The 16,386-nt window shown below is 35.7% G+C and overlaps 1 protein-coding gene across 1 annotated transcript; it reads left to right on the plus strand.

Annotated features, from left to right (window-relative positions):
* Window positions 1-970: 970 nt before the first annotated feature.
* On the plus strand, window positions 971-5,351 carry LOC105336537 (uncharacterized). Its single transcript, XM_011440897.4, has 12 exons — window positions 971-1,130; window positions 1,926-2,107; window positions 2,287-2,487; window positions 2,582-2,773; window positions 2,870-2,902; window positions 3,003-3,128; window positions 3,228-3,305; window positions 3,387-3,599; window positions 3,840-3,932; window positions 4,161-4,244; window positions 4,331-4,508; window positions 4,631-5,351. The coding sequence occupies exons 1-12, from the start codon at window positions 1,048-1,050 to the stop codon at window positions 4,851-4,853; spliced, it is 1,686 nt and encodes a 561-aa protein (XP_011439199.3). The 5' UTR covers window positions 971-1,047; the 3' UTR covers window positions 4,854-5,351.
* Window positions 5,352-16,386: the final 11,035 nt, after the last annotated feature.

The following is a 16,386-nucleotide window of genomic DNA, read 5'->3' on the forward strand; positions in this document are numbered from 1 at the left end:
GTCTAATGTAATTGCAGTGAACAGATTTTAAGTTATGTGTCATGTCTACGCTATTTTGGGACAACCCTCGTATATGGTCAGGAATGTATATGCAACTTCAAAGCTTTATTCGATCTTTTTCAGACGTAAACTACTAGTAATGCATAAAGTATAATTCAGCAAACGCGCCAATCGATCCACTAACAGAACAATGTTGATTTAAACGTCTCCTCCCTCTGATTTAAATAGACACAATTCAAGTAGGTTCGGTTCGATTTTTCCGGATTTAGATTATTTAAAGGCATTTAAAAATCCTTAATTTTTTAAACAGTATGCTAATTTTGGTAATTGTAAGCGTGCATATAAATCAGACGTATCAATTAGTGCTTAACTATTACGAGAAAAAAGCAATTTGTTGATATTTTCTACATTAAAATGGCACTGAAAAAGGGCCCATTCTCTATAGCTTAAGTGCATTTGTTCTTTGTAGTTATACAAATAACTTTTAAATTTTTTCTTCAAGTGATAGACAATTGTAGCCTAATAATACATTAATATGCCTTCTGTCAGGTTGTCACTATATATTCAATACTCATCTATTTTCGCATAGTATCAAAGGATTATTATTATTATGCCTCCGGCTCGTGTACTATGTATCAAACCCTGACTACTATTTAGGCATATTACATGCACATCACAACACTATTATATAAAAATCAACATCTGTTGGAATGTCATGGTCGTTCACAGATATTCAATTAAAGAGGTTATGATAGAATTATAGTTATACCGCTATGGGCATTGATATATTGATCACGCCCGACCGTATTTGATCAACTTATAATATTCAAAGAATGATTGCTTATTTCTAATATTTATATAATTTTCAATAATTGAATGATTAATTTTTTCTAAATAAAACCTCGTGATTTAAAATTTAAATGACAATAACATTCGCAGGGGTGGTAAAGCTTCCGTGTTTTTTTTTAATTAAGGCAACATTTTTTTGTATCCTGGTTAAAAATCAGTTCCTTTTAAATATGCCATTGCTTGCTCAATATTCACTCCATGTGGCTGCTCCTGATTTTAGCTTGTGTGCTTGGTTGCGCTGGATACCAATTCCAGATGAAAGGGAATGAGACTGGGCGATTGTAAGTATAATTTGTGCAAATATTTTTTTTTCTATTTTTGCACCTTTCGTTTATTTTCTATTTCTTTTACAGGGTATTTTAGAGAATTTAGTAATGCTATTTAGGTATCTGTTCATAATATTCTTATATACGTCTAAATATGCAACAATGTGATTTATGAAAACCTATGAAAAAAATATCATTTTCGTTGCCGCACGTAAATTGCATATGTATCAGCATGTAGAGTTTTGTCACTTACAAGGAAACAATCAAATTTGCCGAAATTTTGTCCTATTTCCTTGACGATTCTAAGGAGACCGTTCTCAACCTAGCAAAAGGTGTTGCACAAAGTATGCTCACGCTAGAATTTTGCAACAAATGTATTACCGGTATTTCATTCATTATCTGCTCCAACTGCAGAATCCACAGTTCTAGGTCTGATGGTTAGAGAGGTTTTTGTATCTTTTTGACTACGTGCACTATAAAGAGAATAGTAGACTAAGTACTACATATAGTGTCAAGTCACAGATTTACAGTTGTATGATTTGTATTTGAATGTTCAATGATATTATATTCATCCACTCCCATTGTCCATATTCTGCTTAACAATTGGTCCTCACGTTAACACTAAATGCAACCGGTAGGGCAGTCCTATTGTTTAAGCAAAATCACGTACATTTGCCTTTTGATATTATACTTAATGTTTATCGAGACACGATATCACCAATTTAGCATACTCGTTGTAAGAATACAAGTAAAGTAAGACGGTTAATTAATTATGAAATAACGTGCCTACTCATTACTGTTTTCTTACAGTGTCTATACAGGCAACAATGGAGGGCATCGATACTGTACAACATGCGAAACGGGACAAAATGACGCAATAAACAAGAGAACTCAACAATCCGAGTGCATTGATCAAAACTTCAAAGTCTCAATGCCCGACGGCAGCAAAGAACCAATATGTAAGGAGGGCGTTATTGACGCCATTATACCAGGTACATAATCTCTACAGCAAGGTCTTTGTATTGATAATACAAAAAATCGGGAAAATCTTCCGTAAAAGATTTGACCAAAATATATGCATCTCAAGCAACGCGTTCAATTATCCTCTAGCACTAAGCAGCACATTCCTTGTGCTACAAATCGCACACCAGTCTATTTGTAATCTTTACAGGTTGTGGTCCTTTACCAGCCGCAGACGGGCTTTCTTGGAGGACAAAGTCCGGTAGACCCATACAGGTCAATAGCACTGTGTATGAGGTGTATTATTCTATATGTAGCCAGAATGGCGTACTTAACAGGGACCTACAGAGCATCCGGTGTGGTGAAGACCTGGGATGGAACGCCAGCATACAGGGACTGCGATGTCTTTATGGTACAAACTCCTCTGCAGTCGAAGTCCCTTTTTAACATACCGTTGACATGTATCCTTGTATTGGATTAATTCGTGAAACGTTCGATTTTAACAGGTTGTGGACCTTTCCCAAATGGTTCGAAGTGGAGGCTGCAGAATGGAAGCGAGGCTGGAAATGAAAGTTTGGTGGGGGAGACTTATTTCAGTGAATGCTCGCCTGGTCACAAACGGAGCATAGTGATGTACTGTGGACCAGATTCGAAATGGCACACTAATTATTCTACACCATGTGAAACCGACAAATGTGGTAAGATCCAAATAAAGAAGATGAAATGAATACAAACTATATCTATTAAGTTTGTTTGAACAATCCCTCTTTAACATTATGCCTTTGACATTTTAGAACAGTGGTATTGTAGTGTAGAAATCCTTATTGGTGAGTTCATTTCCGTAACACTAGATTTGAAGAATATCAACCAATTATGTCATGAAGTACCACGTGCTCTCATTTATTTTTATCATCTTTTAAACAATAGGGTCTTCGTTAGGAGCATTTCTTGGAATACTCATATTGATCAGTTGTATTTACATGCTCTGTTGCACTGACACAGCAATAACACCTCCTTCTGGAAGCGTGTTGGAACTTATGTCCTTGACATCGAGTAAGTAAAACAAAACACACCAAGAACAAAGAGGACAGTATCAACTCGCATTTTCTTAAACATGCTTAACCTTTTGAATTTAACAATCATTTTTTCCAGATGAAAATATTCGAGTTTTTCAGGCATTATGCTCAGGGACTAATAACGAAGGGATTTTGCAGTTTACAGTGCAGAAAGGTAAAAATCGGGGCAAATTCAAATTCATTGTCTTCTTGATTAATACCCAAAGACTTTATTTCAAATTTTGTTTTCTATCAGGTGAAACGATTTTTATTGCCACCAAAGAGAAATTGAATGACTCGGATTGTCTCCGAATATGGCGACAGGATCCTGAGTCGTATCGAGGCGTGGAAATGCACCCCTTTCTGCACTGCATCTCCTGTGTGGAGATTGGAGACTCCGGTTTTTATTATTGGAGAACCGCCTCTTGGTCAAAGGAACGTTACTGTAAATTCGATCTTAAAGTGGTCGGTAAGAAAATAGCTACATTTTCCATAACATAACTAGACGTGTGTTGGTTTTTTTTTTTGGTTTTTAACAATTGTTTTATTTTGTAATAGTGTGTATAAAAAGGCTCAAAACTGCCACGCTCTTAATAACACTAGCTAAGGGGTTCACCCTCAGTCGGTAGAGCGTTGGTTTTGAAAATAAAAGGGCCCCGAGTTCGAGCCTGGTGTTGCTCATTCATCCTCTTTTATTACAATTTTGTAGACCGCGGGCAACCGGATGGTTTGGAGTCGTCTGATTTGAACCTTTTGGCGAGTACAGGCTCTAGTGGAGATGTGCATGAAGACCACACTGAATGTAGGCACCAAAAACTCACTACTATGTGATTTCACAGGATAAACCTCTGCCATTCATTCAACTTAATGTTAACTGAAAGGTCTGGAAAAGTGACTCAATGGCAGAGTTATCCCATTCAGTCACATTTAAGTTGACTGAATGGCAGAGATTCATCCTGTGTTTTTTAAAAGTTGTATTCACGTTTATTTTTGACTGTCACAAAGGCGTCCTGTGTTGGTTGTTTTTCAGATCATTCTTCTGTAAGTAATCCTTGTTTGGCTGGGTTATGTCCATCTTTGAGCGAAGCCTCTTTGTTGACCGAGGATAACAAAGGTAATTTTAATTGGTATTTATGGTAAATATCTGCTTAAAACATCTAATCAGAACAATTTGTGATAATTTGATGGTTTTTGATACAGATGAACCAGTCTGCGGGTTACAGATAGACACCATATATCGAGATCCAATCTGGGATACCTTCCTGAAGTGTTTGTGTGACTGTCTCAATAGTTCAGCTTCAGGTCGAGAATGTGCATGTTGGAGGGAAATAGCCAAAATGTACCTTAAACGGACGGATGCCTATCTCTCTAGTATTGAGTAAGTGTCCTATAAACTTGTGTACTGATTCCTCAATATCTGTGCCAATAAACTTTATTATAAAGTATAGTCAAATTCATAAAGTAAAATAATTTTCAAGCTTATTTTCTGTGTGTTTAAAGATGGTACAAAGAGGGTGGTCCTGTTAACGGCCCAGCCTACCTTATCCTAGACGACGTCCGCAGAGCGTACCGAGCCATTACCATAGGCCAACTCGCAGCGAATCTACAACCGCCAAACTTAGACCTAATGAACTGCATCAACAATTTTCACCACGACTGTACTTTTTGCACTCGTCTTTATTACCGAATGCATCAAACAAGACCAAAAGATGTCCATGGATAGTAAGAGGGGTCATTGTATCCCTTTGCTGTTTTTAAGGGACGTTGAATGACAATTTCTGAGTTGTCTCCAAGCACCCCAGTCGGGCTCTTCGAGGTATACGAATAGGGTCCACGCATAAGGAAGAAGTCGGCCTTATTTCTCTGTTCTGAGACAGAAAGAGCGGTGATTTATTTCATATAATTGACTCTTTTTTAAATATTTTGACATTCAGAGGGAAGTTTTCCAGATTTTCAACTACAGTCAGTTGACATCTCTACAATCTTTGGAACTTCCGATAGGAAAGCAGAATACCATCCAATCAGAAAGCATGATTCAAATGTTTTGAACCCTGATTTGCATAATATTAAACTTTGTGCTGTTGTTAATACGCTTACCAGCTAATGAATAAGAATCTACATATCAGTAATACGCTGTAAATGTGAAGTGTAACGTTTATTGACAATAATGTTAAATGTGAGTTAATGCTTTAGACTTAAATAAAATCCAACAGAAGTGGTTTCTTTTTGTTCTTCAACAGTATTACTATGTTTGACGTATCTTTTTGTTTCTCGGAGAACCAATCACATTCAACTACAAATACTTGTGAAAGTACATTTAACAATTATACTCTATGGCACAAAGGTATTTTCTGTAAGGTATTACGTGGTATACGGTACCTTGAATTTTGAGGGAAAACCCCGTTTTAAATACCCCCTTTTTTATCATGTGCAATTGCTTCCTCAATTTGTAAGTTTTTCAGGTTTGTCTATTCAAGGGTAGGAGCTATTCAAAATGATAAAAGTAAAGTCTTAATGCCCGCAGAGCAATTTTTTTATTGTTTGGTCACGAGTAACTACAAATTGGGTTCATTGGGCTGAGTCATTAATGTGCAGTAGAATATTAGGTCGTGGATTTAATCTGCATTCATTAATTATCTACATCATCAGTAAATACATATATATACTGTTTAATGGTTACATGATCCACTTTTTTATATACCGAAACTGACCAAATAAAACAGGGACATCAGACACCTGTTGACAGATAGTATATCGTTACATAATTTAGCATATTACTGCTCGTGACATAAGTAGCGCTTGGTTTATTGTGTTTGAGTTCCACGAAAATGTCTCACTATCAATTCTGGGTAATAAAAAACAACAACAACAACAAAAATTTGAAACATGTAAAGGTGTCTCGGTACGCATATTCACAGAATTTCTTGACATACATTTAGACTTATTACAAACATGAAATTGTACACACTTGTTTATGAAAAAGAAATTTTATTGCTCTGGATATCTTTAAAAAGTATGGAAACATACTTAAATGCTTTTTAAAAAGTCATTTAAAAGTGAAGTTCAGGTAATTGTCATTTGATTTAAAAAATAGCTTTAAAATCTTTAAAAAATGGCATTATTTACTAAAAAAAAAACCTGTATATTTTCAATATTTCTTTTTCAAAAATAAAATGAATACTTTAAAACACAATTTCATATCCTTTCCAATATTTTATACATATAAAATGTTATACCCTTTATTATGATAAGGAGATTGACAACTGCACTAATCTTATATACCAAAAGTTATTTTAAATCATTACTAAGCAACGCAAAAGAGAGTTGGAGGAAATTCATTTTGTAATTCTTAACTTTTTTTTAAACTCCACAGCAGCGGTCATTCTTTTTTGCCGAAAATCCGTTTAATTGAGATTGTATGATATTTTTAGACAAAACTAGTCGTTTTTATCAAAATATTTTTCTTTTTACCATGTTACTTGTTTGCTCTCTATGCGCTTATACTTTAAATATCATATATTGCATCAATTTAAATTTGGGCTAAATAACATACTTACAAACCCCACACCTTCCGCTCTAACCCATTTCCCCAACTCCTAGATCGCTAAATCAAAATATGTTCCCGGATTGTTCGTGAATTATACTGCAAATATTTTACAAAAACTGAGCTTAGATGAAATATTGCTCTATAGTTTAAATGGGACCATGAGTCCTGAGTAAGGCCCTGATTGGGGCCCATGGGGCGAAGCCCCCGGTAGCTTCCAGGTTTTGGAGGTTTTTAAAGCACTTTTTGAGCTTTTCTATGTATACTTGACATGTTATAAAATCCATGAATAGCAACAGAACTTCTATTTTTGTTCTATTCTTCTACTATTTTTTTTTTTAAATTTGATAGCAAAAGGGGCGGACCCGCCTCCCCCCCTCCCCCCCCCCCCCCCCGCCCCCTTAAACTGCCAGGGTAAATGACATCAGAAACGAGACTCATCCGACGCTCGCGCCCATACATTAAAAACATGCAGGCGTAAACGTCAAGGGAACCTCAAATTAGACTGAGTGTAAAATGAATGTGACGTTTGATTTGTCTCCATGATTTGAAATAACTCTCAAACCACTATATAAAACCAAATATGTTGTAATCCGAAAAGGATCAAAACTACCTGAAAGTTACAGATGGTTTTATGATAAACAACCGGTCGAGCTTGTAAATAGCTTTAATTATTTAGGCATGACCTTGAGTTTTAATGGCAAATTTAATTAATCTAACACAGAAGATACTGGCTCAACAAGGTAGCAAATGTATGTTTGGTATATTGAATGTGATGATATAAGTATTATATATATATATATATATGTATATAGATAGATAGATAGATAGATAGATAGATATTTATATGTAATTATTCCATTTTTCATTTGTGGTAATATCACATAATGGCAGATGTGTCTATGTACTGCAAAAAATTGTCTACACTGATTATGCATTTACATGTATTTGTACAATCCCTATAAACCATGTGGTTTTCAGCTAATAAACTATTACTTTATTATAAAATATATTAAATGTTGTGTAGATGTTTAAATCTTACCACTCAAGTTTCTTTTTTAAAAACAATCTTATTCACAGTTATATTATTTCCCTAAAATTATAAATAAATCAATGATATCTCTAAAATCAAATGTCAACGGTGGGGTTAAAATTACTGACGGAACAATGAAAGACAACTCGTCATTACTTACAGCATGTAGCTTTTAACTCGTCGAAAATTGAACCCTTCGAAAATAGTCCTCACCATCAAACAATTAAGGTATTGTCCCATCTGATTTAAATTATTTTAACAAATAAAATATAAAACATGATATTTTTTATGCATAGAGTGAGTATTTTTTTTACAGTGTTTGATCACTTTTTTGGTCACCAGTGTTAGGTGTAAGCTAGAGCACACATCTTTGTAATGCTCCGTGCAGTTAGTTATATTATTTTAATTGTGTCTGGTGACTTATTGTATTGTACACTCTGATCGGAGACCCTAATAAAGCAACACCTTTTATTGATTCTGCACTTTCCTGTATTTAATTTTAGCAAAATCATCCAAAACTTTTCTGGACTTGACATCGTCAAAAGGTCCACCACTCACTGCAAGCGAGTTAACAATTCCGTAACTAGTATCGACGTACAAAAAGCGCTAACTATAGTACATATATGAGAAGTTTATAACTACACGTTTAAAACGGCGTACAGACGTCGTGTGCCCGCTGTGAGTTTGATCAGTTTTCAATTTCAGGCTGTGGACCTTTGCCAATGTCAGATGGACTTTTCTGGAAGACAAAGTCCGGTAGACAAGTTCAGACCAATAGCACGGTGTATGAAGTGTATACTCCGCAGTGTAGAAACAGCGAATTAAACAGGGACACAGCTAATGTCCGCTGTTGGGAGACATTAAGGTGGGATGTCGACCCAGCTGACTTCCGATGCACAGGTACTCTCCGCCGCACATGCCTGTCGAAAAACGCACATTTCTCTAATTATAAAATTGCCTCTTTAGAAATTCTTCGTCGTTTCATTTTTCAGATATTCCATTCTGTTCTACTGTCTGCATTATTGGTAAGTACATTATGCAACTTGAATGCATGTGCATATTTATATACAGATGTGTTTGATATGATGAGGTGATTGCAGAGTTTACGAAATGGCGTTGAGTCTACATAGACGTCTGAGGGATACTCTGAATCTCTACAAAGTTAACATTTCTTCTGTGGGATTTTTATTTGGTGTCGCTTCTTTCAGTGATCTGTGCTGGGGCTGATGTATGTGTATGCTGTTTATCGTAGCCGGCAGAAACTACCCGTTCCCACCGAGGAGCCTGATGATGTCCCATTGAAGGAATTATCATACACAGCCCCCGGGGGTAGCAAACTAAAATCAAGGGGGACTCAAAGAGGGATTTTGTACAAATGACAGTTGCGAAAAAGGAATCGGCTTCTGCCTGAATACAAAAAAACTTCCGCGACTCACGTGATTTATAATAATAACACAAATGAAGACTGACAGGGATCATCCATATTCTCATTTAAATACGGACATTAATGAATTTAATTACACCTGTATTGAATGTGGCATAATGTTCTGGGTGACAATTGCCTCTGTAGTAGAATGTTTGGTTCCCGCTCTTCATTTTTTATACAATTTTAGTTGACGCGGAAAATATCAAATTTCTTGCAAGTGAATTTTTGTTATGAACAAACACTGTAGCTTATTAATCAAACACATTTTATGTTTCAATACTGTATGTCCCTTTTTAACGTCAAATACGTATTAAAAAAAAACAACAACAACAAAAAAAGAAAAAATAAACATAAAACAAGACAAGACACATTTACATGTGTTAATGCTCGAGCATATTAACTTTTAGCTTATCTAGCCTGGTAGAAACAGGATATTTCGTACAATACAGTTGCGATGGGAATCTCTATTAAGGGGCTGCTAACACCCTGTATCCCATATTTGGGCCTTCATATTTGGTAGGGATGGTATCATTCCTATTAAAGTTAAATAATTCTGTTGAACGTAAAAATGTGCAACAGTATCGCTTTTATTTCTATACTTTGATCGATGATCATGAAGCAATTTACATTTTTTTCAACGCAATTAGTGACATACAAGTTCAACGATTTATTTTAAAAAATTTTATGTTTTATGCTTGATACAGGGAACAAAGTATCCGTTATCCGTGCTAAAATTGATAAACATAGACACCTTAAAGGGGCATGGTCACGATTTTGGTCAAATTTCAAATTAACAACAAATTGTTTAATAGGTAAACATACTTTTAAGTTACGAATTGTTACATATTCCAATGTACATTCTAGAATCTTTAAGCGTTTTTGTTTGCTTGTTTTTGTTGTTGCTGTTTTTTTATATATATAATCATTAACTTGGTCGGAAAATAACCCTTTCTTCGAGAGATATACAATCGCAGCCTAATAATTCATTATTAACATTTATTGGTATGTCATGATCGTTCATATTTATTCAATTACAGAATTTCTGGAAGAATTATAATATGGACATGGAAGGAAAAAACGAACACAATCTTTTAAGTAACAATCATATTTTTTTAAATCCATTTAGCTGAACCCCCATTTATGATAATCATATGCTATGGTTGATTCTGTTGTAAACTGCTTTAGTAGGTACAGAACAACATAATCCACTTAAAGCAGTTCCTTAAATTTTTCCTATGAATTTAAAAAAAATCGGGTTTTTTTTGTATATTTGCATAAATATGGTCGGGGTGATCAGATCCAAAAAAGCCCGACCTTCTTTATTATATTTCATCACCGCGACCATACTTTATCACCTCATAATATTCAAAGAATGATTCCTTGTTACTTATATTTATATAATTTTCAATAATTGTACGATTAATTTTAAGATAGTCATTGATGAAATATTCTGGACTATTCATTACAAAATCAATTTATAGAGTTATAATACACAGATACACTGCAAAATGTAAATATTAATCATATGCAGTTTATCGCATTCACTTAACAAACATTTACCTGTACTTTTAACTGTGTTGTACATGTACTAGTAGTTAGTTATCGTCCGTCAGCCTATTTTATGTTTTAAGAACTCTGCTATAGTCCAAAGAATAATGCATTGCATATAAACGTAAGTACATGTATCTTATTTTGAAGAAAATAAAATAAAATACGGGGGTCTTATAGCGTGACAGCATTTCAGCACTCGCTTGCTATTGCGCTCAACCTAACCCTTACCCACACTAACTAAAATATATGGATTTCAGATTTCTAAAGACTCATTTTATGCCCCTTTTATTTCCTGGTTAGCACGGAAGGTCTTGAGTCTGTTGTTGCATGCATTGCAAAAATCGCGACTCTAGCCTTTTTTATAATTTAAATGTTAACAAAGCCGTAAGATACCTTGATGTATTTTGTTAGCTGGGTGTAACTCATCTTCGCAGGCCAAGAGTTAATCGCCGATCTGTGTATTACTAAACGGAGAAGTAGAACCCTTCACTTTTCACCTCATTAGAAATTTAAATTATTTCATAGGTTATTTCTCTTTAAACAGACGACTTACCAGGATGGTTATCTTTTTCACATCCGGGTTTTTGGTATTAACTGTTGTTTATCTGTGATCTCCCACGCTTCATTATTACGCACCAAGCACACGAACTTATTGTACAAACACGTACATACACACGTTTGGCAAACTTTTTGTATAGAAAGATTTTTTTGAACATAAAGGCGAAAATATGTTTCATTTCTGTCCTTTGTTTTTTAGCTCATGTGCATGGTTGCGCTGGATGCCGCTTTCAGGTGAAAGCGAATGAGAATAGGCAATTATGAGTATAACTTTTGCAAATATTTAAGTAACCTTAGTACCTTTACTATTTGTCCTTCACAGGGTACTTCACAAGGTGCAGTTTTGTTTTACTATGGAAGGTACTGTAGCTACTATATAGAATATAGGGATGTCATTTAGGAGTCTATTCATAAGATTCTAATATAAGTTAAGATATGCAACACTATAATTTATGAAAACCTATGAACAAAGTAACATTTCCATTGCCGTATAAAAATTGAAACTGGTTGCACGTGTATATCAGCGTGCAGAGTTAGTTCTGCGTTTACAAGGAAACAATTTGCCGGAATTTTGTCCTATTTCCTTAACGACTCTAAGGAGACCTTCCAAACCAAGTAGATGGTCTCGGACAAAGTATGCTCATGCTAGACTTTTGCAACAATCGCAATATTTCACTCATTATCGGCTCTAGATGCAGAATCCATAGGTATCGACACTTTCTGTCTTGATCTGCTCCCTAGAAAAGTGTTAGCAGCTTTTTTGTTTACGTGCATTGTGAAGAGAATACACGTACTGCATAGAGTCACAAACTTACAGCTGTACGATTTGTATTTGGAAGTTGAATGATAACATTTTCATCCAATCCCATTGTCCACATTCTGCTCAACAACTGTTCCTCTTTTAAAACTAAATGCAACCGGTAAGCAAAATCACGTACGTTGGCCTTTTGACATTATATTACATATTTATCTTGACATTGCTAAATTCAACATAATTTTATCAATGGTGGTATAACGTTCCTACTCATTCATGTTCTCTATTTAGTGTCTATACAGGCAACAATTGAGAACATCGATACTGCACCACATGCAAAACGGGGCAAAATGACGCAATAAACATGAGAACTCAACAATCTGACTGCGTAGATCAAAACTCTCAGGTTCCAATGCCCGACCAATTCCCGACGACAGCAAGGAACCAATAACAATGATGGCGTTAGTGACGCCATTATACCAGGTACATGATCTCTACAGCAAAGTCTTTGTATTGATGATAAAATATTTGGAAATTCTTCTGTATTGAATGAGAAGAAAAGATTTGACCAAATTTTAAGCATCTCAAGCAACGTGTCCCATATATCCTTAAGCACTAAGCAGCACACTTCTTGTACTACAAATCGCACATTAGTCTATTTATAATCTTTACAGGTTGTGGTCCTTTGCCAACATCAGACGGACTTTCTTGGAGAACAAAGTCCCCTACAAGTCAAAAGCACTGTATCCTAGATGTAGCCAGGATGACGTCCGAACAGGGACCTACACAGCGCTCGATGTGGTGAAGACCTGAGATTGAATGCCAGCATCGTGGGGGAAACTAAATCTTTTATAATTTGTTTTCGTCGAGGATGTAAATTCGTGGGTGAGGGCTAGCCAAGAATACCACGAAAGTTGGGCCATCACGAATTCTAATGATTCAAGAGTATCCTTTAGCGGCACATTTCTTGTGCTACAAATAGCAAAAATTCTCTTCTGATATTTACGCCTTTACTAACATCAGACAGACATTCTTGAAGGAAACAATCCGGTAGACCCCTACTGGTCAATAGCAGGGTGTATAAGGTGTATTATTCTAGATGTAGAAAGAATGGTGTCCTGAACAAGGACTTACACAGGGTCCAGTGTACTGCAGACCTAAGATGGAACACCAGCATCCAGGGACTGTGATGTTCTCATGGTAAAAAATCTATCCTCTGTTTTACACACCATTGCCTTGTATACTTGTACAATGTATATGGTTTAAACTACAATACGTTCCATTTTTACAGGTTGTAGACCTTTGCCAACGTCAGACGGACGTTCATGGAGGGCAAAATCCGATACACCCTTACAGGTCAATAGAGCGGTGTATGAGGTGTACTATCCTTGATGTATAGGATGGCATCCTAAACAGGAACCTACACAGCGTCTGGTATGGTGAAGACCTGAAATGGGACGCAAGCATCCATGTTCTGCAATGTTTTTATGGTAAAAATTTCTATGCAGTCGACTTCCCTTTCTAATACACCATTGCCTTGGGTTCTTGTTTTTGGTTTAATCTACGATGCGTTCGATTTTGACAGGTTGTGGACCGAGACCTATAGACCAGTTCAGACTAATAACACGGTGTATGAGGTACCCCGCAATGTAGCCGAAACAATGCACTGAACAAGAACATACACAGGGTTTGGTGTGGTGAAGACCTGAGATGGAACACCACCGTCCAGGGACTGCGTTGTTTTTTGGTACAAACTCCTTTGATGCCTAAGTAACTTTTAAGCATACTATTGCCATGTATCATTGTACTTGGTTTAAGCTAAGTTTACAGGTTATGGACCATTTTTAAATGATTCGAAATGAGGCTGCATAACGGAAGCGAGTCTGGAAATGAAAGTTTGATGGAGGAGACATTTTTCAGTGAATCCACGCGTGGTCACAAACGGGGCATGATGATGTACTCTGGGCCAGATCAAAATGACAGACATTTATTCTACACTATGTGAGACTGACGGATGTGGTGAGAAGCATATTAAGAAGATTAAAACAAAATATATCTATTAGGTTAGTTTGAACAATCCTTTTTTTAATATTATATCTTTAATATTGTAGAACAATGGCATTGTAGTTTAGAAATCCTAATTGGTGAGTTCATTTACTATACGTAACACTCGATATGAAGAATATTGCCGAATTAAATCTTGAAGTACCATGCCACGGCTGTGCTTTTTGTACTCGTCTTTATTTCTGAGTGCATCACACAAGACCATAAGATGTTCACGGATAGAGAGAAAGGTCCCTTTATCCCTCCACTGTTTTATACGAACGTTGAATGACAGTTTCTGAGTTGTCTCTAAGCACCCAGGTCGGGCCCTTCGAGGTGCGTGGATAACGAAGGAGTCGGTCTTTTTATCTCTGTTCTGGGACTGCAAAGGTTGCGATTTATTTAAAAAAAAACAACTCTTTTTTAATAATTTGAAAACAGACTGGATAAAATTCTACGAGAATCAAGCACTACCTGTAGTCACGTTTATGTTTCAATAGAACTATCATCATAAGACACTAAATGCCATTCAGTAGAATGTTTCATCTGTATTGAATATAAATCAATAAAAAATAAATAAATCATCAAAATTGTAAAGAAATTATAAAAATAAAATTGAGACCAAACATTTTTGTAGAGACCAAATTCTAAACAAGGCCAAAATTAAGGCCAGGCGAAAATTTGGGGCGAAGCCAAATGTGAGGCAAAAAGTAAACCAGGCCAATTTGAGGAAAGGCCAGGCCAATTGGGGTAGGTCTGTTTCTAGGGTAGCCGATTTCTAACGCTTCACCTTATCCAACATTCGCTTCGGTATATCAAGTCATAGCCAGTGGTAAATTAAACAAATTCGTGTTCTGAAAATCTGATAATCACTGAGTGATCGACAAATGTTCCTCGATTAAACGGAAAGCTCACTCACTGATATTACAGAAGGGTCAAGGGGTTCAGAAAAAAACCAAGATTATTCATTGACCGACACTTTAAATCTTACACTCTGTCTCGTAACTCTTTCACTTTTCGGTCCTGGTGGTCACATTTAATCGTTTTTTCAACTTATCTATGGATTTTAAAAGCTGTTGCTGTTTTTTAATCTGTGCTGACACTACACTAAATATTTCACTACATTTTTTTTATTAAACTCATCGACCTTGTTTCATAAATACTCCGACGATGTTTCGAAATCTGCTGATTTAGCTTGTACTTGGTCGATCCTTATTGGGAAAACCCGTCCGTGCAATCTTTCAGAAGCTTCAACAATACTATCTATACTTATAACTTTTTCATGATAAGATATACGTTTATTCAAGTTTGGTCAGGCCTACAGATTTCTAGAGGGGGGTGGAGGTTTTTTAGGAAATGACTCGGATCGATAGGGTCCTTAGGATTACAGATATGCGCATAAAAGACCTTATTCTTATTTGCTTCCTTAAGTGATTCACGTACTGAGGACGGTTCCTCGACACCCCTCTGGTCTGTGCTCTCTGTTCTTCCCCTCTTCTTTATCGGTTTTCAATTTCTTGCCGTGTTTCTTCCCAGTAACAATATCACCTAATGTAAATGTACTAGTATATAGAGGTACACATGTAAACATGTTTTAGAACATATATACCATATGTATCATCAGAATAAAGTTTACAAATCATGAAATATTTAAAGCTCTGATCTTTAAAAATCAAAGTACCGAAGAACTGACGGGAGTTGATTTTAACGATGGTTATTTATTTTAAAATCAATGATATGTTATTTTGCATGACAAGTACAGGTAGTTTCTAATCTGTATTTGAATTACGCACATTTTTATAATATGAATTTTCCGACTTTTTTGACACAAGAATTTTGAAAAAAAATCACCATATGAATCATGTTTAAAAGTAATATTTAAAGATAGAATAAATTCAATCAAACTATATATCAGTGATAGAAATATTTCTGGAAAATTTATGGATCTAAGCAGTATTGAACTCTCGTCTCGTTCAACCAAACGCTCGACTGTCGCCATTAATCTCCGACAAGCAATAGAGACTCTATGCTTGTCGGGGATTTACGAAGACAGCCAAGTGTCGAGTTGAACGAGACTATATTGAACTCTGGCGTAAGAATACATACAACTACAAAAACTATCTAAATTGTTTGTACCATTTAAAATCTGACTATTTTAAAGGTATTTATAAATATGTTTCCTTGAAAAACAATGCTTTAGCATACATTATTTCGGATTTATCAATTATTCTCAAGAACTAATTCTTGTCAGCGGCAATGATTTGTGATTCGGTCCAAACACTGTTTCACTTTCGGTTTGTCAGAGTAACTGCATAGGAGAGTTGATTAAAATCAAAAACAAGGACAC

This window comes from Magallana gigas, chromosome 2 (genome assembly GCF_963853765.1).
Source record: "Magallana gigas chromosome 2, xbMagGiga1.1, whole genome shotgun sequence".
Classification (NCBI taxonomy): domain Eukaryota; kingdom Metazoa; phylum Mollusca; class Bivalvia; order Ostreida; family Ostreidae; genus Magallana; species Magallana gigas.